At 41.3% G+C, this 22465-nt stretch overlaps 6 protein-coding genes and 1 long non-coding RNA gene across 9 annotated transcripts in view; 3 read left to right on the top strand and 4 right to left on the bottom strand.

The window, feature by feature from the left end:
* LOC143901310 (uncharacterized) overlaps positions 1-828 on the bottom strand; it is a 3531-nt gene extending 2703 nt beyond the window's left edge. The window contains exons 1-3 of the mRNA XM_077413496.1: positions 716-828; positions 532-621; positions 53-330 (exon numbers count right to left, since the gene is read on the bottom strand). The gene's annotated coding sequence lies outside the window, so the exon portion shown is untranslated. The remainder of the gene's footprint in view (positions 1-52; positions 331-531; positions 622-715) is intronic.
* Positions 1-1655, top strand: part of LOC143901327 (uncharacterized) — an 11778-nt gene extending 10123 nt beyond the window's left edge. The window contains exon 2 of the long non-coding RNA XR_013258046.1: positions 292-1655. This is a non-coding gene — a long non-coding RNA (uncharacterized LOC143901327). The remainder of the gene's footprint in view (positions 1-291) is intronic.
* LOC143901301 (solute carrier family 35 member F5) lies at positions 1442-14391 on the bottom strand. Its single transcript, XM_077413465.1, has 9 exons — positions 13542-14391; positions 6195-6378; positions 5857-5994; positions 5689-5745; positions 5160-5423; positions 4898-5080; positions 4413-4729; positions 4047-4295; positions 1442-3836 (listed from the first exon to the last, which is right to left on the bottom strand). The coding sequence occupies exons 1-9, from the start codon at positions 14117-14119 to the stop codon at positions 3767-3769; spliced, it is 2040 nt and encodes a 679-aa protein (XP_077269591.1). The 5' UTR covers positions 14120-14391; the 3' UTR covers positions 1442-3766.
* Bbs4 (Bardet-Biedl syndrome 4) lies at positions 7710-11977 on the top strand. Its single transcript, XM_077413498.1, has 10 exons — positions 7710-7998; positions 8135-8274; positions 8490-8602; positions 8685-8779; positions 8994-9156; positions 9444-9597; positions 9842-9964; positions 10929-11100; positions 11359-11552; positions 11667-11977. Exons 1-10 carry the CDS (start codon positions 7917-7919, stop codon positions 11787-11789), a joined length of 1359 nt encoding a protein of 452 aa, XP_077269624.1. The 5' UTR covers positions 7710-7916; the 3' UTR covers positions 11790-11977.
* On the bottom strand, positions 11019-13259 carry LOC143901380 (G-protein coupled receptor dmsr-1; the record flags this gene model as incomplete). The annotated part of the gene is made up of 2 exons (XM_077413647.1): positions 11019-12922; positions 13060-13259. Coding segments are annotated over 2 exons (675 nt in total), but the record flags the coding sequence as incomplete, so codon positions are not given.
* A 553-nt stretch (positions 14392-14944) lies between the features above and the next one.
* Positions 14945-20684, bottom strand: LOC143901298 (uncharacterized). 3 transcript variants are annotated; one of them, XM_077413460.1, is made up of 7 exons: positions 20560-20684; positions 18120-18209; positions 17224-17971; positions 16694-17020; positions 16356-16617; positions 15761-16245; positions 14945-15702 (listed from the first exon to the last, which is right to left on the bottom strand). In XM_077413460.1, the coding sequence occupies exons 2-7, from the start codon at positions 18120-18122 to the stop codon at positions 15344-15346; spliced, it is 2184 nt and encodes a 727-aa protein (XP_077269586.1). In that variant the 5' UTR covers positions 18123-18209; positions 20560-20684; the 3' UTR covers positions 14945-15343. The 3 variants fall into 3 exon arrangements, with proteins under 3 accessions (XP_077269586.1, XP_077269587.1, XP_077269588.1); XM_077413461.1 differs by lacking the exon at positions 20560-20684 and adding an exon at positions 18263-20359; XM_077413462.1 differs by lacking the exon at positions 20560-20684 and having other exon boundaries at positions 16386-16617; positions 18120-20361.
* Positions 20062-22143, top strand: LOC143901299 (uncharacterized). The gene has a single exon (XM_077413463.1). It carries the CDS (start codon positions 20062-20064, stop codon positions 22141-22143), a length of 2082 nt encoding a protein of 693 aa, XP_077269589.1.
* Positions 22144-22465: the final 322 nt, after the last annotated feature.

The raw sequence follows: 22465 nt of genomic DNA on the forward strand, positions 1-22465 counted from the left end.
CATGCCATAAGCAATCGTTTCGTGACGCGACGTAATTTAATTTGTAACATACACGTATTCCAATAAGGGCAATGTTTCGCCTCTAAAATGGATTGTTTGTCGACAGTTTTCTTCGTCGATTTTCCAACTGCACTTGCAGATAATAAATTGTCTACGTCGTGACACGGTGCAGGTGTGTATAAACCATCCACGCTTTCGCCCGTTTCCCGCGATTTATCCTCACGTTGCTCGGTTTCTTGCAAGATTTGAATATCTAACTCTGGTGTTTGTCTGGCGTGTTTTGTGTTACAGAATTCATCTGGCTTCTCAGCTTTTTGTCGCGTTATCTGCCTGTACGTAAATTTCATTGTCCATCGATATAATATTATTGTATTAGCGCGCGGCACGTTGACGAAACGAAAGAAAAACGTAGATAAAAATACATTGTTAGAAATATACCTATATATATTGTAATATTATTGGAGGAAGGTATATACGATATATTTGAGGAAACTGAGAAAAGTAATCATCTTAGAAATTAATAATTAATACCTTCTAAAACGCGGATCGAAACAGCCAGGCAGCCTTTTCCCTATATGCGTGATTGCTTCGTATTTTTGGCTTGATTTTGATTTCAGGTGTCTAATTGTAAAATAAAGAAGGGAAAGGAAAGAAAAATGTATTTAAAAAAATGCAGCGAAATAGATTGAAAATAATACATGTTTCGGAAACTTACCGACATGCGACAGGTTGCACTGTGCTGCGACCTTTTTTAGGAGTTCCCGTCAAAGTGACCACACACGGAGGTTCAATAATGTCGTCGGTATTGTTGCTCGAACGACGCGGAGGTATTTTAGGCCAGGATGGATCGGGAGGAATCCTAATGTCGAGAATACCGTGGTAAAATTGAACGAAATCTCGTCCATGCCTAAATTACACTCAATAATATACAATGTATTATAGTCGTATATATACACAATTATGTACCGTAACGTGCCGACATTACACTTTTCCGAGATTGCCGATAAATTTTGTCCATTTACTGAAAAACATGAAGAATATTAAAGCCACGTATGCTATAATTATTTTCTTGCGACGATATTTTCTATTTTTACCTTTTATATGCAACTCGAGTGTATTTGTTTCGTTATCGCGCGCCATATCGCGAAATAGATCATTCTTAGTACTTGAATTCGTTTATAACGTCATGTGTTACGCTATTTCGGTAAATCGAAACTTGATATATTAGCCTAAAAAGTTATACGAAGGACGATTATTGTGGCAATTACATGTTTCTTCAACATCGAATGCCTTTTTTATGCGATCGATCGAATTGTAAATTTTGTTTGTCATGAGTCAATTGTCTTGGAATTATTTCTTATCACTGCCACATAGTATATACCATGACTATAAGGTTAAACTACCGGACATATAGACGTACGTGGATATAAAAATGAAATCGTTAAGGATCATATTATACTTTATATTATCACATAATCTTTATATAATATTATATGTATATTTTTTTTGTATACAACTTTAAATTTAACTTTAGAACTTAATATATTTACATCGAATATACAATAGACATAGTTATAGCCAGTCTTGGGTTTCGATAGAGAGAGAGAAAGAGAGAGAGAGAGAGAGAGAGAGAGAGAGAGAGAGAGAGAAAGAGATAAAATGTCATTTTTTCTTAATTTTGAATACGACATTATACGAACAATTAGCAAATATCTTTAAATTGAACATGATCGAAAGCGAAAAATCTTTTCCATTGGCGCGTGACAGAGTGGCCAACGCACAAATTGAATTTCAAGTCTGGTTATAACATTGTAGGAACGATCAATTACTACTTATTCGATATTTTTTTAATTTAATGGATCGCATTATTATATACTACTCTAAGGTATAAGGTTTGCGCAACATTATTATTATTTTTTTTTATATCACATCACGTGTCATTAATCTAACATTGCAACTGTCCATCCCTTTGAGATCTTTCTATTTACTTTCTTCTTCAAAGATGTTGCTCTAACTCGTTTCCTCTTTAAAACGGTCTTTCTCTTTCTACGGATTACCGATACTATACTATAGCGTAGTTAAGCGTAGTAGTGTGTGTGTGTGTGTGTGTGTGTGTGTGTGTGTACGCGCGCGAGTATGCACATAATTTTGAAAACATTTTGCAAAGTCGGGAAATGTAATAAAAATACGACGTAGTAACAACGCGTCGTATTTAATTGAATTGAGATCAGTCGAGATGTATATCAATTCTTCAAAAGTCGGATTGGACATGACCGTTGCGATTTCCGACCGTGTACCACGGATAAGACATGTGAGATGTAAATGTTACAACTATGAGAAAGCACATAGGTGCACCTTCGTCCACTTTACAGAACTACCGTCTATCGTCTATCCTTTCGAATAATTAACATTTGTTCCGACACATAATTTTGAAATCGATAAATAGTTAATCTCGCAGTTTACGAGATACTCGCGTTTTACACATCTATCTTATCTACACCTTGTTAATATTTGAACACAACATAGTGAAACTTGTGCGTGTGTTAATTTATCGAAGCGGAAGAAAAATGCGGACGTAAATTATTTCTATACAAAATAATGGAATCACTAATATTGTAACGACTGTCGAATTAAATGACGAAATTATAGTTTAGTAGCGGGATATGAGTCGACAGATGTGCCATGACTAGACGCTTGGAATATAAATGTAGCTCGAATCATTATTCTCGTCGAATACAAAACTTTGATCTCACGTCATTGATTTTCTATACTCTCTATGAATATGAGAGAGAATGAGTACTTCCTCTTCATACTTTTACTATCATGAAATTTTTAATTGGTCCAAAGTATTAGCACTCCCTTTCCACTATATATATATAACTCTTACTTATTAAAACTATATCTCATTTGTGTGTAATACTTTGTCTAAAATCAGCCGAATACTAAAAACAATAAGTACAGAACGCACTGGATGTGCCCCGTTTGTGAAAAACCGTTACTTTTCGCATGAAGCAGAGTGCTATTTGTTTTTAATATTTGTTATTCATTCATTAATCATCAATGTTATAAAGCTTTAATAGCATAAAAAATATTACTGTTTGGTGAAAAGTATAATCTTATAAACGAATATTTCTTTGATTTTCATTAACTCTTATTACATAGTATATACAGATTTCGATAAAGACACTGAATTTCTTGTTTTTTGCGAACCTAATAGTTACAGGGTAGGGATAGGGTATAGCGCGCGAGACCCAAACCATGCGATGCGTGACCTCGAAATAACAATTATGTAGCAGATCTTGGTAGCACAGTTTATGAAAACTGTATTCGCGTTTGCGAATACAGGATAAACTGATGGTGAGAAATGCAAAGAGGTAGTTTCAGAAATGCACAATGAGCACGATGAACAAAGCACAATGAGCACGAATAAAGCACGTTAATTGCGTTTGTCGTGTAAATTGACTCGCAATTGTTATTGTCAGGCAGTAATATCATCATTTTGTGTGATGTTTAGCGCGAAATAAAGCGATACATTCGTATGGGAAAAGTAAGATTCTGTGGTTATCGTTACTTCGCCATAAGATATATAAAAGAATCGACAGAGCGAGAGGACTGAAATGAAAAATCTGGTACACACGGCCGATGGAGGCACGTACACACGCGAGAAACTATGTTACTATATACTTGGTTGATAAGTTTTCTATTATGATGACGTATGCAACACGAGATGTTTTACCGTGTTCTCAATTCTCTTATTATTGTCTCATTAAGCTTCATGATCGCCGCTGTCTATTCCTATTAAAGACTCTGTTTGCTCCGCTTCAAGATCTGGGATTCTGAAAATATCAATTTCCCATGCATTTTATATACACATATAGTACACATATATTATGATATCATAACACTCTGGTCAATTTACATTTTATCATTATTACAATTTGATTTAATTACACACATACACGCACGCACGCACGCACGCACGCACGCACGCACGCACGCACGCACGCACACAATGTATATATGTATGGTGCACATATACGCTTTACCTTGCAGATCTGTTGTTTCTCCTGCATATCCAGATGAAAAACCTTTTTATTAAATCCATAACGGGATCCCACGTGTCGTAATAAGATAAAAGAGATACCGTCAGGAATGCTAAAAGCATTGGAATACTTCCCAAATAGAAAATACAAGGGTATTCAACCTTTTTCAAGAGGACATCGGCTACCATTGACATGGGCATTGTTAAGCTTACGGCCATCGTTGCTACGAGAGATGATGTCAGAAAGCAGCCCCTGTAGATATAATAGAATGCAATCACGTTACATAAAGATGCAAGAGTTGTTGTTGTTATTATTATTATTATTATTATTAACGTATAGTAATGACACGTTGAATTATATTGAAATTACCATAGCCAAAGAACTTCGCTCAGAACAGTGCCAATTAGACCGTTTATAATTAGGAATGTCCATTGGTGGCTATTGGGCCATTCAAACTCTTCCCAATGGCCGTAATGAAGAATAAAGAACAAAGGCCACAGAAGTGTTAAATTGAATATTCCCACAAAGCCAAAAAACATTGGTATATCCATCTTGTCTTCGTGATCTACTTTTCTTTTTAAAAATACAATGTACGCAGCATAGAAAAAAGCACCGACTAGAGCTAATATTACGCCCGTTGACACGTTATTACTTTCTATAGTTAAATCCGAAATACCGACTAATACCTGTAAGTAAAGAAAATGTTTTTCGACATATATATATATATATATATATATATATATATATATATAGACAATATATATATATATATATATATATATATATATATATATATATATATTGGAAAATTTATTTTGTTTGCGTGCATCAGCGTCAATAAACTTGCAACTTACCAGTCCAAAGATGCTAACTACCACAGCAGCTAATTTGGATAGCGTAAACTTATCCCCACCGTTACTAGGAAAAGAGGCAGCGAGAAACAAAGTGAATAAACTGGACGTCGAAGACAATACAGTAACGATTCTGGCTTGAGTTTGCTCCAATGATATCTGGTATGCGTAATTTGCCACGAACCACTGGAAGAAGGCAGGATCGGTAGTACCGTATCGGTGATGCCGACAGAGGGACATTTGAATTTCACGTTATGTTACCCACAAATAAGCAGAACACGAGGGCTATTTTAGCCACTTTTTGTACAGAAAATTTGTTTGCCCGTCGCCTCGCGTGTTCTCCAGCTCTAACACTGGCTTGATAACTAAGTCGCGCCAATAGAGCCTCGGTGGCATCGCTTTCCGACATATGCCGTACTTCCGCCAGTTTACTGAATCTTACAGAGCGAATGGACGAATCGTCGCTTTCCGTGCCCGACGAACGATCGCAATGGTCCGGAGTTTTTATCGGAACAAACGTTGGATCGCTCTACGATAAAACGAATGGTCATTATTAGATTAACAATTGACACACGTGGCGCGCACATGTGTTTCGGATAAATATAATTTACTTTGAGAGAGAGAGAGAGAGAGAGTTTCAACACTTTTTTTCCAAAGCAATTTACTTGAAAAGCGTGTCGATTGAAATCTGATGCGTACGATACATATCTGATTTCGCGCTATCTTTGAGATACACGATAAAAATATACATTTACACTCACAGTCAGATACAAGTATAATAATTTGACACTTACCAAACTTGTATTGGCCTCCGAATAAAAGTTGTCATCTTCAACATTGGGATCTATGAACTGGAAGAAAGTAATACGTATATATATCAGAGTCTAAAGAGATGCGGCTAAGGAAAAGGAAAAGAATGCAATTAAGTTTTATATATGCGACGTCATAAGGTCAATAAATACCATATATGTTGCAGGTTTATCGCATTGTTCCCGCCAGGGTGGCCAAAAGCACAGACCAAGCAAATAAAGTGTAAACATGGATGTTCTTACATATGTACTAAAAAATGGCTTTTCAAACGTTTCATCCCTGTAGATGTACTGAAACAGGATATACATTACGACTGTGACTTTATTGCCGCATACGCGTAACGAGAGTGTCGCGAAGCATCTAATTAGAGCAAGGACAACGTACAGGTAGAGGTAGAGGTAAACCCTAAGCTATAATAGTTGCAATCGTCGCAAAAGTAAGGCAAGATGGAGAAAGATTGCGACGAACGAGATAAAAAGCTTAATCTTACTTTGGTAAGCTCGGAACTGGAAACCCATATTATATCGACCAGCAATAGAACTAAAAGCCCCAGGACAAGTCTTTGGGATTTATTCATCATCGCGGCGAGTTTACGAGGATCCTCCGCCATCCCCTGTTGCCTACGTTGGCGTAATTCCACAGAACAGCTCATCTCGACTCTCTCGGCCTCTTTCCTTTACATTTACAACATTGGGTAAATACATCTGTCCCTGTAAAGCTATGCAACGTTTCAGCATAACGCAGTGGGTCATTGGAATAAAATTATTGGTATAACACGTCAACATCGACGATTAGTCGTTGGAGAGCCTTTTGTAACAATTACCAGGTGGAAGGTGGAAGAGCGAGAAGCCGTGGCTGAGTGCCCGCTATGGCGCTAGGCGTCCGCTAGACCAGTGTGAGAATTGCAAATGCGAGGACGCGAGCGCGAGCGTTAACGAGCGACGAAATTCGCAATTCGCATTAACAGGTGTCGACGAGCGATAAGCTTCAAGCGAAACTTGAAATTTGTTTCTCAACGTCAACGTCACCTAACCTAACCGGCTGTTTGCGGTTTGCGGTTTGCGGCCCCGGCCCCGGCCTCAGCCGTTGATGCCGCGATTCCCGCTTCCCGCATCACATCGCTCTCTATCTCGCCAACGAGCTTCGTATCGGTTTTCGCGATTCGCGCACTGCTCGTGCAGGTGCACCTTCCAAGCCAAGGCAGGGTGAGGGTATCACGATCGCCCGGATCGCCGTCACTGCCGCACTGCCGTCTGCCCGTCACGGCGAGTCGCGAGCCGCGAGCTGTCAGCTGTCAGCAGCGTCAGCTGCTGGAGCTGGAGCGCTGGGTGCTGGCACCAGACCAGACCAGACCAGACCAGACACTGGCACCGCTGGGCACTTGGCGGTGGGCTGAGTTGGGCCGAGTGGAGTGGGCTGCTGGCTGCTGCCTGCGCGTCGTAGGTAGTTCGTAGCGCGCAGTCCGCCTACATCTTGGAGCGCTAGCGCTACTGATAACAGGCAATTAACAGGTGCGTCACAGAGCATTCAGAGCGTTATCCGCGGCGTTATCGCATTTGATAGCACCGCAGTTTTATTTTCAACGCCCTGTTATTTTTATCTTCTAGCGTACAGCTAACGCGGCTAATGCAATTAATGCGGTGCGCCTGAAGCCTGAGCTGGCCTGAGCTGGCCTGAGCCCTGAGCCCTGAGCCCGGAGCCCGGAGCCCGGAGCCTGCCTAGTGCCTAGCTCGGGCACGCTCCGGAGTCCGGGCTCCGGCTCCGGCTCGGATAAGATTCAAACAGCGGTAGATTTGGCGCGATCTCGTTCGCGATCGACCTAGAACCTCTCGAGCCTCGAGCCTCGAGTCGCTCCGCAGTCCGCGCCTCCGCGCTCGAGTCGAGTCCCTCGCGACCGTCGTCGATATCGTCGATGTCGATGTAGACTTGTAGATTGTAGACAGTGCGCGCGCGCGCGAACGCGAAGTGAGCTTACACACAATTTACAATTCGGTTGCCATGGCAATCGAATTCACAATATTCGCATCAATCGCATCCATCGAAACGGTTCATTGCAATTCATAGGGCAGTGGGCAGTGTGGGCACTGTGTGGTGGGCAGTGGACACGGGACTGACGGGACAAGCAGGTTGGAGAAAAAAACGAAAACTAGAAAAGTCGAAAAATCGTTATTGTTAGCGATCGTTGGTCGGTGTCAAGTTCCGCAACGATAAAATGGCAAATGACATTGTCAGCAACGGCCGTTTGCAGGAAAATACGGTTGTACAACGAACGAGAAACGACAGAAGCAAACGAGGTATCGTGTATATCACGTATAATTATAAATGTCAAGCAAACGCGCGCGCGATCGGAAACCGCGCGCCCCTTAGGCCCTTTGTCAAGCGGACCATCCTCATTTCGTCATTTCTTACCGTTGATTTTGTTGGCCGTAGCACCAGATATACCAGCTATAGAGAGTCGCGCGTGGTTGTTGCATCGACGTTACACGAGACACGAGTACGGTGCTTGCAAGCTACTCATTGAGCAGGAATTGACGAAATCGAACGGTCACGAATACGCCAATTATTTGAAGGTGAGCGGTGACAAAGAAAGAGAAAGAGAGAGATTACTTATTCAGCTCTTGAGAAAATATCGCGTTTCCTTCTCAAACGGATAACAACGAACGACCGCACAAATACATATGAAAATTCCCTCCGTCCGCGTCGCAGTTCTATCAGATAATATCATCGGTAATACCTTGATACCTAGTTACCTAGTACGTATAATACGCCTGTTTTATCCTCGTAGGGCTTAATTCTCAGAAAGGAGGGCAAGATTCAAGATTCCCTCGATTGCTTTCAGACCGCGTACAACGTGAATTCGACAAACGTTGACAATGTTAAACAGATAGCGAAATCGCTGTAAGTAATGTCGACGAAAAGAACATTGTTCCTAAAGATAAATATGCTACGACCGCGATTATGTTAACGTGACAATTTTTAGATTAATAATGGGAAGTCACAAACGTGCGATAGACGCATTTACGGAAGCTGAGAAGATATCCTCTCTACCAGACTGGGAAATATATCATGGCCTTGGCAAGTTATTCGTAACTCGTTTTACAACGCGGTGCGGCACATTAGCAAAGTTTTATGAACTTGCAGATGCACCTTAGCGTTTCGATGTTTCGCATATGAATGAGTAACTGTGTATTTTCGATACTTCGATCGCGTCCTTGGATACAGAGCCCTAGCTCTTTCTTTCGTCCACCCGTCCAATTAAACGGAATCGTCTATTTTGTTTCTCGTTCAGGCGAGGCTTACGTGAAATTGAATCAATTACGAGAGGGCAAGAAACATTTCAAAAGATCAACGGAATTAACCAAAAGTGACGTGCCCAATATTGATCTCGCGAGACTCTATCTCTTGGACGATATGATTCCAGAGGCTAGAAACTCCTACACGGCAGCTTTGAAGTAAGTACCTGACGTCATCGGCCACGAATCGCGCGATTATGGAAATATCCTTTTATTTCGACACCCTTATAGAATGCGAGCGAAATTATCAAAAATATCACATTTATTACTATATAGTCGTTTTTTTTTATTACATCTCCAATGTGTTTCCTCAGCTTATAATTTATCTCTCTCTCTCTTTCTTTCTTGATATCTTGATTATTTTATCGCAAGTATTTTATTCCTTCCGATATCGTTCCCATCGTTGTAACGCGATACGTAATTTCGGCCGCTCTTTTTACGCATAGCGGGAATCCTCAGAGCATCGATGCAGCGACGGAACTGGGTCTCTTGTATCTTAGAATCGGAGATGTGCAACGGGCATTTCAGCAATTTGGAGCGGCTTTAGCTCATTCGCCTACGTGCGTCAAGGCAATTTTACCTATGGCTTACGTAATGCAAGTGTGTAAATTTATAAAAATCACATCTCTCAATAATTTCCAATTTTTGCAGCAAGGGAATTCAATCGATCGATGACTTACGCTCGTCGTATCCGCTCCAATTTATATTATTTCCAATTGTTTTGTGAATTTATTTTTAATCGCTCGACGTAGTTGTTGTTTCGATTCATAAAGCACGACGTATTCTTACTTTGGACCTTGCCTTTCATGGAATTTTTTTTTCGTTGCTTCGTCATATTTTTCAGAATCATCGAGAGTACGATGTGGCCTTATCGAAATATAAAGTTGCGGCACAAGCTATTCCAGAGTCTTCGATCCTTTGGAATAACATCGGAATGTGTCTCTATGCGAAACAAAAATATGTTGCGGTGAGCTTATCTCTTTCTACATCTTTATCGCTTTTTCCCCTACTTGAAGCACGATATAACTCACGATCAGTTTATAACCATATTCCGATTAAGGGAAGAGACGAAGCTTTTACAATGTTGTTTGGATAGCGTGTACCGCGCGCACCGTATTATACATTATACATATAATATTAATATGTGTAAAGAAACGAGACATTTTCTTTAGAAATAAAAAAAGGGGGGGAGAGGGAGGAGAACTTGTATTCGTATATTATTATTTTTTACTAGCGAAGCTATTTAGTTATTCAAATAAACGGCGTGTAATGCGATAATGTTTTATTTGATCTGGCTCTTACCAAAGAGCTCGTAGTTCAGTGTTCGCACTTGATCGGCAGGCATATCGGCGCGGCGGCGCTTTGATATCGAGTATCCTACCGCATCGTTTTGTACTGCGCTTCGCGTAATAATACGATTTATCGAATGCGGCATGTTCGGAGAAACGGGATTTGTAATTTATTTATAAAACAATATAGTTGCCGCTCGATGCGTTTGCCTCGTAGAGATTCTGAAACACGAAGAGGAATCCCTTGTGAATATATACCGGGAAATGAGATGCAGCAGTATTGCATCGCGAAAGTGGTTTGGATAGCGTCGAGAGAGTACGTCGAAAGCAATGGTGTACCGCGGGTAATAACAGAGGAATAATTCCGCTTGTAGATTCACAAAAACGAATTTTTTATTATTAATACTGCAGAGATCGAAAGCAGCATTCTGTACTTCCGTACATTTAGACCATTTAGACATTTAGACATTTATCGATATAATACAACAATACGATGATTTTTATCTTTGAATTAAATCCGCGTTGTTGCGCGAATAGGTATCTCTAATTCTGGAAGCGATGCAAGCGTGATAAGCATAAAGAATTTGAATTATTATACCGAGGAGATGCAAAACCAAAATATTCTTTTACAATATTTTTCAGGCTATTGGTTCGTTGAAGCGAGCACATTATTTGAGTCCCATGTCTTGCGTCCCGTCGTGCAACCTAGGAATCGTTTTTCTCACCACTGGGCAGCCTGCATCGGCCGCGATTTACCTATGCGCTGCGGTCAGCGCTGAGCCAAAGAATCCTATGCCGTATATGTTATTAGGCTGTAAGTAGAAAATAAATTTAAGTCTTTAGCGAGTTTATAACTTAATATATTAAGGGCCGTGCCTCACACCATACCGGAAGTTCATATTTTAGCCTTGCATATAGCGATTAGCGAAACAAGAATAGGGCATCCAAAAAAGTTTTAAATAAAAAATGGGAGTTTTATTATCAACGTAATACATTTTTGCTTGAAAATGTGACATTTCTTTTACGTGGGTGTACGTGTTTATTATAGTAGAAATCTGTATTTTTATTTCAGTGGCTTTAAAACGTTTGGATGATCTGGAAGGTGCCGAAAGATCATTGACGAAAGCACACGCATTAGCTCCTCAGGATCCATTAATATTAATTAATTATGCCGTGATACTCGATGCTCGCGGCAAACAAGCTAATGCCACTGAAATTTTAACAGCACTCAACGATATTATGGCTGTCGTTGAGGTTGATGCGCAGGTAATTCAAAAATCACGCATTACGTCTCGGTGTAGCGTGTATTGATTATACATTGATATACTGATATTACGACATATACATATATGTATATTGTAAATATATATATATATACAGATATCGCAAATGGCAAAGAAGCTATCGAAGAGATTACAACGTGAGAAAACAGAATCGAACACCGGTCAGGAAATGCTAACGGAGGAATATGAAAAACGGCAATTGAGCGCTGACGAAGTTTAAAAGTTTCAAAGTCATTCGTCTCGTGCGAGAGTGCCGCGTGGTCTTACCCGCAGAGATTTTAGGAAAAAGAACCAAAAAGAAATAATCTGTGAAAGTATTATACATTTCTATTAGAGAGTGCATTTTACACATATATGATAAATTAATAACATATTACTACATTTATTCGTCTTAAAAAAAAAAAGATATATATTATATAAATACATATATTTAGAATCTAACAGGATAAAGTTACAAAATTCGATATGAAGAGGTTGACTGTGTGTGCGCGGACGAAGGGAGACACGTGTAATGAGATTATTTACGAAGTTTATTGAAATAAAAGAATTTGCATACTATGTAATACGTGCATATACGTGATATACGTATGTATTTAATTCCATTAACAACGTTATTAGCAATAATATCCAAGAATATCCATAATATTAAAAAGTAAACGGTATGCCATCTTGACTTTTGTTTAAAGTCTTCTTTAAATGCAACGAGGCAAATAGGATAGGTACAAGGTGATTTTAACATCTTTTACGAGCCATTTTCAATACCATTTTGTTTATAATGTGTAATATATACTTGTGAATATCTTACGTTTTAAACAACATTTTAGAACACGTTCGAGAATATTTGATAAAATTACTTTTGTTGAACAAACTTCCGTAACTTAAACATATGTGCTTTGTACATCGGTTTGACGCTGGTTCGTCACTGGCCAGTTGTTCATAATTCTGGGTTTGAACAATTGCCCAAAAATCATACGAAATTGCCGCGACATAGAGCAATACAAGATAAAGTTTATGCTGCCATTTAATAACGCTAAAATATCCATCAGCTCTCCGAATTTGTCGTAACAATTGCGAAAGAAGCACGTGCCCAGAGCCGCGGAAAGCAAGCCCAGGATGCCTTGTGGAATCTCCGTCATGAGGAACAGCAACAGTACCACTACAAGCATCCTCGTCGTTCTGTCTGTTTGCTTGTCAAATTTACTTGGCCTCCGCTGATATCCGTCCTTTTTATCATCAAACGGCCCGTTGCAATTCTCGAGATCCGAGATTCCTGACGACGATGAGGTTGGTTTGGTGGTGATCTTTACAGCGCAATAACTGTAGCTCTTTAAAGTCCGTTTCCTACCTTTCGTCCTAAATGAAGAGTGAACGTGGCGAATATATCGTAACAGTAGATACAGACTATAGACTATAGACACGAGTGCGAATGCAACGTAAACAGACACAAGTGAAAGTAAGTCATTTTCAATGTTTCCATCATTTCACTTTACCTGTAAAGGACTTTTATTAGCCAGCAGATGATGACGGTGAGAAGTATGCATGGCAGAAGCTTAACGACTACGCCGAGTATCCAAAAATTTAATTGATATAGGAAGCCTTTATCGGTGGAATAATTGGTGTCTACGTGATACAATACTTCCGTGGTACCGTTCTCGTGAATAGTTTGCGCTTTTATCTGACGCAATAAAATTTAATTTTTATCATAAATGCAGCAGTGGCCTTTTGGACAAGATATATTACTGTGAATCGAATAATGTGACACCTACTTACTCCGAATACAAGATAGCTTGGAGCGCAAGTGAGAAACGGAGCGAGAAAACTACAGGAAAGAGCGATCGTGCAACGTCTCCCGGCACACCAGGTACGGTTATACCGCGGAAATCTAACACACACATTGGGAAATAATCTAATAATCTAATTTTTCTAATCTCTTTGCATCTTTTCAAACAGCTATAGTATTAAAAGCTCTCACCTGATAGCGATGTACCTCCATACAGCTAAAGTGAGCGTGAGGGCGATACTGATTGTGTGAAAAAGCTGCGTGAAATGCATATGGAACAGGACGAATACGGCCCATCCATACGGGAATATCCTGCTTTCTGGTAGCACGAGATACTTGTAAATTGCAAAAGGGATGTACTCCAACATCACCAACACATCAGCCGTAGCCAACCCCGTCAGAATTCGATTAATGGGCACAGTCTTCATATCTTGCCTCGTGAGTACGATGATATTTAGCATATTGGTGAACGTGCCGAAAGAGCATACGATAAGAGAAGCGTAACCGTGATAAGTTTTGTATTGCGTCGCCAGATCGCGAATCACCCCGTCGCAGTAACAAGAGGATGTCAGCTGTATCGTTTCATTATGGTCGCTTCCGTCCCTGATGATGGAGATTCGGTCCCTGTCACGGCTCCCAAATCTGTCTTCGTTACGGCCGGTTAGACTGTCGATGTCGAGACTGTTAACGTAATCGATATCCTCGTCGGTTATATTCAGCCGACGGAAAATGTCCGTGTAATTCTGCAAGTGACGCATAATCATTGACATATTTTCCAGCGGGATCAGCGGTACAACGGGGATGTTTTCCGGTATATTGCAATGATTGCAATTCGGTACCGATTGCAAGTGCCCTCGTCCATAGGCATAACGATGATGCGTCGCGACATTTCGTTTTTCTCAAAACTTTTTACATTCACTCATCGGGATTATTATATCAAGTCCACAAATAGGAAAATGTGCCGTCTACTTAAGATTGATTGCACGTTTATATAGCATTATTCCGTCGGTTCGGAATTTTAATTGAATTGAATTGAATTTAATTAAGACAAGCACGTTATCCTGGTTCCGTTTTCAACGGAGTTTCCTGCTGGATTGCCTAAGGGAAGCATCCTGTTTTTTTTCTCGCTTATTGACGAGGAGGAAATGTGCGAAATATGGGAAAAACGATATCATCGCGATGTGTCTCGAGAAATGTGTGTATTTCGTAAATTAATTCGTAGGGCGCGAACTACTCGGATTGTCCTACGCACACACGCGCACATTTACACACGTGGCGTTAATCGAATAATTTGTATCGCGGCACTGTGCGGCATCTGCCCATCCATGATTTACCTTGGCAACAGGTTACCGCACACAGAACGCACTACCACGAGTAGACTCAGCTGGATTAGTCGTGCTACTGGCGAAAATTCGCGAGCATCCTTTACTCCCTCTCGACGTTTTCCTCTTCTAAAAGAGTCTGCGCGCAGGACGATAGCGATGGTCTATAATGTCTACGTCTATATCTATAATGTTGTGTGCGTGAGCACTTGCGTGCGTTTCTTTCAGTGCTTTGGTGATTTTCCATGCAATTATTGTCGATTGTAGATCGTATTTGATTTATATGTATACATATATTTATCTCTTCTCAATAATGCTACAATAAGTATAAAAAATATTGGTGGCAACGTATCAATCTCGCATTATTTCTTCTTTCCTTCGGGACAGAAAGACGAAACTGGTGTTTAAATCAGATTGCTTCTAAGTTTATTGCTAATTGTTTGCTATAATAAATCATGCTTGATTGGCATAAAAAAATCGAAGGAATTGAAACGTTGGAAATGATCGCGAAAAAAAGGTGAGGGGAGTATCTTTCATCTCCATTTGTAATTCTGCGTTTGGCGTGGAGACATATATAATATCACTTGAGTTTGCTTATACGAATTGTGTAACTTTGATCCCTGGAAAAATCGTGAGAAAGAAGCGAAATTTGGAAAATAGAACGCGACTCGACTATTCGGACGACTGACGCGTACATTTGTCGTTTGGTTTTTTAGTATGCAACAATGACACTTTCAGCCAACCCTTTTCGCAAAGAAATACTATTGTAGATATTGATAATCCCATCAGTAGCATATAAAAGGACGATTGCACGTCAGACAGATTGAACGGCACGAAGCCGTCGTCCATTCCCTTTCCATTTCGAGTTAATTTTTCTTTAGCCAGTGACCACTTTTGAACAATGAAGGTGTGAACGATGTGTTGGCTCCATAACGATGGTAAACCGGCCTGATTCAATTGACTGATCAATGCGTTTATCTTCTCGTTTAAAATCGAATTCTTGGGCAGCAAATACGACAGGTAGAATTTACCTAAGGTATATACATATACATGTAATATTGACTATATGTGCACATCTATTCTTCATACCTGGACATTCCTCAACAAGATGAAGCAACGGTCCACCGTCCGTATCAATCATTTCCTCGGTGATAATGGGAAAATAACTTTTCCTAGCGAACGCCGAAACGTTACGATAATGAGCCGCGTTGCTTATGGAGTTTGTACCGAATTGCATCTTCTTTCGCAAGCTTTGCATGAGTGACGTCGAATCGACATCATCATCATCATCATCATCATCATCATCGAAGAGATCGGCCAGGCTGGCGGAAGTCAAGGATATCGGCAATCCCGAAGCGTCGAGATCGTGCAGATTATCGATGTCTGGATAATACATGTCGTGCGCGAAACTGTTGTACAAAATACCGCTGAAGATGCCAACTAAAGTGACGTTAGCGAGGAGAATGCCCGACAGTAATATCCTTTCCGCGTTTGTGTTTGGCAATTTCTGAGGACAACCAGCAGTCAGTAGAAACGATCGATAGATCGTTGCGCGGAAACTTTTCTTTCCTGTCCTGAAAGTATAAATACTAAAATGTATCTTTTCATTGTTCACACAGGCTCACACGCAAATAAGTCCCGTCGCTAATATAACTAATAACGCACAGAGAGATGAGTACTGTACCTTCGTGGAGTAAATACTTGCAAAAAGTACCATATTAGATATGTGAAAACGTGCGCCAGCATCGAGCAGATCCAAACCGAGAGCGGAAAGAAGTGATATATTCGGATCCCTTTGGGTATCTTGGTTGCTTTAGGAACCACCACGCATAATCCGTCAAAGTCCACGCACGCGGTAAAGTCTACGTCTTCCTTGGGATTTGTGCTGTATTTCTTTACGAAGAAAGACGCGAAGCAGACGTCCGTTCTACCGTGCACTACGTCGCCTGTGTAAGCTGGCTGTATATATTTTCGGATATTGAAAAAAGGACGGAATTTCCAAATGTCGTGTTACGTAAGTACCTATAGCACCGACGTATGTCCCATTGGGCAATTGATAACCGTATGATTTATTATCCGTCGGGTGTATGTGTTCCACTTTAAAATTCATGTCTCGAGCTATCGTATTTAACACTATCTCGTCAAATCCCTTGAAGACATCGGCATAATCGGCATAATGTGTATTCGACTGAACTTTTGTCGGTTCTGCCAGTGTTTGACCTTGCTTGAAGTAACCCACTTTTAATTCGTATCCATTCATATTTTTCGTGCGGCGATATATCAAGTGCGACAGTACGCTTGACGCTTCTTCCGTCGTTTTTACACTTGTAATTTCGACCTTTCCCCATACTGAAATCAAGCAGATTCGCCAAGTATTTGTCTTTACCTCTTTACACACACACACACACACACATACACATGCAGAAAATACGGATAGGAAATATAATGTCAAATAATATAATTTTGCATCGAACAATTTCATTCAACAATTCGTTATCGATAATCTTTGGTTTTACTGGTTTTACTAGATGGTAGAATAATAATCTACGAACCAGAATCGTTGACTTTGGTGAACGGATTGTAAGTGCGAACAATTCGATTAATTCGAACGGTATCGTTTACGAGGGTCGCCTCGGAGACAAAAATCTTTTGCACCTTACGTTTGGACCACAACGTCTTCAAGATATTACCGATTCTCGAGTTCGATTCGTTCGACGGTCCCTGTTCCTCTGGGAACCGTGTGATCAGCACGATAAATCGATCATGTGAATTCCATTCGAACGTCGTATCACCTCTCGCAATCTGATCGAAGGAATGTATGTCTTTCGCGAGAATTACGTGCACGTTCCATGTGTTTCCATCAAAGGTTTTATCGCTTCGTATCCGAATCTTTCCTGCAGCTGCCGACGGAATTACTCGAGAAGGAAGCGCGTCGTTGGATGGAACCTGCCAGATCAATGCCGACGATGCCCGTTTCGCGAACCTGTGAGCTATGTCGTTGTTACTCACGAAAGATGCAAGATTTTCCGCGTCGTCAAGCGCATGAATCCTTGATACGATCGTTGTCTCGCACTTGCGCGCGACATCGTACACGAAAGCCTGGAAACATCGCTCGAGAACGATAGAGCTCCTACCTGAACTCTCGAGCACATCGTGAAAATTCACGGTTTTAATATCTTCCATGGAGCAAACGACGTTGCTCCAAAATTCTATAGCGTTATGCCATTGGCAATCGCTGGTCGATACTGTACGTGTACGCAGAAGAGCAAATAATGCCACGAGAGCAACGTGATGAATCGTCTGCGGATGAAGAGTCGATTGTGTGAATTTGATGCGTGACGAGAGAGAGAGAGAGAGAGAGAGAGAGAGAGAGAGAGAGAGAGAGAGAGAGAGAATTTTGTCAATTCTTCTTTATCGTAATGAAAGAGATATGTCATGTTCAACGTACCATGTTTGCGAATCTCAAGGGACACGAGCGCTTCCTTATTTAGGCGCGATTTAACTGACTGACGCTGGATCTCGCTTCAAGTTTTTCCTCCTACAAATATTTCCATATGCGTTCCATATACAGTCAAATCGTACATTACTCACCCTTATCGTTACCCTCTTCACTCTCTTTTTATTGACTCTTTTTCCCCATTTCTCCCCCGACTATCTCCGTGTCACATCACTTTGGACAGACGTCTATCTTCGATCGTGTTCGCTCGAGGGTTTAACTTGTAATTGTAAGCTTACAAGAGTAGCACGAATACATTGCGCTCTCTTCAGATAGGCTCGTAAAAAAGTGTAATAATAAAGCCTACCGCCTATTATTTTTCCGCTTAAGTACTTGTTATTTCTCCGATTTGTACAACCTTTCAAAAGAGACTCATCGTAATAGACTCTTAATCACATTTTTTTCTTTTTGTGTTGTGACTCATATATTTGAGATTATTATATGCAAACTTATATTCCAACCAGACGTGGCAGAATTCTGCAGAAATTAGCGCTGCCGAGTTAAAGTGATGACGGTCATGTACATAATATAAAAATAAAAAGATACACATGTTTCACCCGATATGATAAGCCCCATTGCAGATAACGATATTAAGTTGTAAAAGCAACACTTTGTCCTTACTGCAAGGCGTATTCGCGATCGTGTAGTTGCCCTATAATTCTCCTCATTTCTTTCTTTTCTTTCATTTTCAGTCGGTTCTATTCTCTTGAGATAGCAATAGGTCAATAGGAATTATAGAAAAATAGAAGAGATTCGAGGAAATAGATGAATGCTTTCGTTCGCAACGGAAATTGGTATTTGCACGCGTGGAGAATCATCGCGTCGTATAACTAAGCTTTTAACTTAATGACACGTCGGGAACTTGACGTTTGCGAAGGGAAGTAAAGACGTTTGTTCAATTTACCCGACAGCGACAGGTAAACATTGGGAATTGAGAAAAGGAATGAGACGGTAACGATGACGTTTTTAGTAGAGGAATAAATGCTAAGCGGGTTGCGCAAGTGTAACATAGTATAGTTGCGCGCTCGCCCTCGGTCGCGCTTCGTCTTCGTCATCGCTCCATACTTTCATCAGCGTTATACATATACCTACCTACATTTCTCTCGTTTTAAATTGTTCCATGGCACCGTCTATTCTATCTAAAATAAACTCACTTCCGAACCATGCTGCAATGACAAAATAATAATGGTATTACTTGAATATTTTGCCGAGGAAGAGCAAATATACATTCGCTGTCGATTTCAGTAATGAAACTCTCGCTAGTTTCGCGCAAAAGATATCTACTTGGATGGGGATGGGTGTCCATCTGTCCATCTACCTTTTACTATGGTGGTTTCTAATGTGCGAGAGAGCGGGAAGAAGAACGGAGACGTACGTAGATAAATAAATTACGAGTTTCCTGGAAGGAATCGTCGACCATTGATCGATCATCATTTTGCGACGATGATAAATTTGACTTTAACGCAGCGAACAATTTACGATTTAAGGCTCCTCCCTCAATTTCGCGCGACCATCGCGAAACATCGTATACTAATCGTGACAATTGATAGATGTACGTGGCACGTACTACGTACGTACGTATGAAATCGTCAAGAAGCTAATAAAATACTACTTGGAGCGAATATATACTAACAACGCTGTCGACGATAACGACGCTCTTGTGTCGCGATTAATCCTCGGTGTTTTTTTATCTAGGCATCACGTCCATGATTTCTATCTACTGTAGCGCGACACGCGACACGCGACTACGCGCTGACCTGCATCTATATTAAAACTCACGCCTTATACTTTCTGACGTTTGTCACTGTTGGTGAAGCGCGGATCCTGCAGAACCGCGTCGATACAGTTCGAGACCTTTGAAAGACCTTTGAGCTTTGAGCTTTCACCAGCCACAATGTCACCGATGACAATTATATCGTTTTATTTATTGATGTCGTTGTCAACGTTGTCAACGTTAACAGCGAGGACTACAGTAGACAAAGCGTACGAGATGATCGTAAAAAACTACGTACCGAGATCGGCGGAAAGTGAAAATTTGAAAATTATTTTGAATTACGTTCGAGGTATGCAAAAATTCTATCCATCGACATTTTCTCTCGTTTCTTCCGACGGCCGATCCAGTTTCGTAGATCTTTTATCGAGATACGTGGCGAGCGAGTCTATCGTTAGCTACAAAATCACGACAAACGACTTCTCACTGAAGTACACGTGGCAGAGTCGCATTGATCTTACATGGATCTTGATCGTCGACGATGGGATAAATATTTTGAATTCTTTGGTGCACGAGCAAAGTCATATCTGGAAGGCTACCAATCAATACCTAATAATCGTCACCACTCCGACGAGCACGATTTTGCCGGGGGAGATTTTTCAAGTAGTTTGGAAGACTTACGGCGTCTATAGGATCGTCGTTATTTCGATAGAAGATGACTTTCGATGTCTGAGCAGGTATCTGCCGTTCGAGAAGAATCGGCGAAACGGCGAATACGGCGTCGTACGTAAGGTCTGTTTGACGGACCGGGAAGATAACGTCGAGCTGTACGCCAACTTTGAAAACTTGAATGGATATCCTATACGCGTGGTCGTGTTCCCGTCTCTGATGATGGAAGTTGCGTTCGACCAAGCGGCGACGACGACGACGACGACGACGACGACGAGTCCCAAGTTGAGCGGACTGGACGCGAAGGCGATGCTGCTGTTGGAGCGAGCGATGGGAGCTCGGTTTCGCGTCAACGTCTTTCGCATCAAAGTCAACTCCACTTCCACTAACGGGGAGGATTACGCGGATCCGTTTCATCGTACTCTTCAATACATCGAGACTGGTGAGTCGGAGATAATCATCACCAGTTTCTTCGTTCAGCAGTATCGAAGAGACAAGTACGAGTATCGAAGGTACGAGTTTACAGCTAGCATTTACGAGGACAAGCTGTGCTTGATCGCGCCGACGGCCGGTTTCGTGCCGAAATCGCACATGCCAATAATGTCATTCGCGCCTGATCTGTGGGTGGCTCTCGCGATATACAACCTTCTCGTCTCCGTCTTGTGGTACCTCGTTAAATACTACAGCGTGTCGTTTCGTCGACGAGAGGCCGTTCTCCTTCCCCTAGCGCGAAGAACGACACCGACGACACCCTCTTTCGCGGTCATTCTTTCACGCGGTCATCCTTTGACGCGATCAAACTCAAGTTTAGCGCCGCCGCCGAGAATACCGCCTTACGTTTCGTCGTGCTTCGATCTCGTCGAAACTTTATGTTACCCGTTGAAGGAGAATGAGAGCGGTGGCACGACGACCGCTCAGAGAGCCTTCTTGATCGGCACGCTTTTCTTCGGGCTCATCATCACCGGCCTCTATCAAAGTTGCCTCATGTCCAGCTTGAGCGATCCCTTTCATTATCCCGAACTGAATACTTTGAAGGATGTCGCTTCCACGAATCTCACCATCATCACCAAATACTACAACATAAAGGAGAACACGTTCGCGGGGAATACCACTCTGGATAACAAGTTGCGGAGTAAGACCAATGTGTTTGTCTCGAAAGAGCGTACCTACGACGTCGTGGCCTTTGGTAGGAGGACGATCGCCATCAGTCGTTACGCGTCGATCAAGCTGGACGACATGTCCAGGTACTACGATGTGGACGGCAACGATCTGCTGCACATAATCGAGGAATACCCGACCACTTACTCGTTGGCCTACGTAATGAGGCTCCACTCGCCATATCGGGAGAGAATCAACGGATTACTGTTACGGATGCAGCAGGCGGGTCTAGTTCATTTGTGGTACGAGCGCATGGCTTATCCGTCCTATGTGGCCGAGCAAAGAAGAAGGGTGGACAAGAGCGAGAGGAAGATTAAACTCACCATTGAGCACTACTCTCTCACTTTCGTCGGGCTTGTCGTCGGTTTACTTTCTTGCACAGTCGTGTTTCTCGCGGAACTCTATTTCGCCAAGATCTCGCCCCATCAGTCGCCGTAGATAGTCGCGCGCTATGTTTCTTCCTCCTAATAACGTATCTTCGCCATTCCTCGCGTTTCCTCATCCTGGTATTACTGGTGCACCAAGATATACCTACTACAATATATAAACTTATATGTCAGTGATTATTTAAATTTATTCAAGTACAATTTGATGTTTAATTCTCATCTTAATTAGAGAATTTATATCTTGTATGATTGTCTCGACATATACGTATCTGTGAGTGTGTGTGTGTGTATACACACACACTCGCACACGTTCTCTTTCTTGCGTGACAAGAACAACCCCGCAGACTTGACCGCGATGATTCGATCAGCACCTG

The sequence above is a fragment of the Temnothorax americanus genome, unplaced genomic scaffold (genome assembly GCF_048541705.1).
Source record: "Temnothorax americanus isolate GAGA-0224 unplaced genomic scaffold, ASM4854170v1 Scaffold33, whole genome shotgun sequence".
Classification (NCBI taxonomy): Eukaryota; Metazoa; Arthropoda; class Insecta; order Hymenoptera; family Formicidae; genus Temnothorax; species Temnothorax americanus.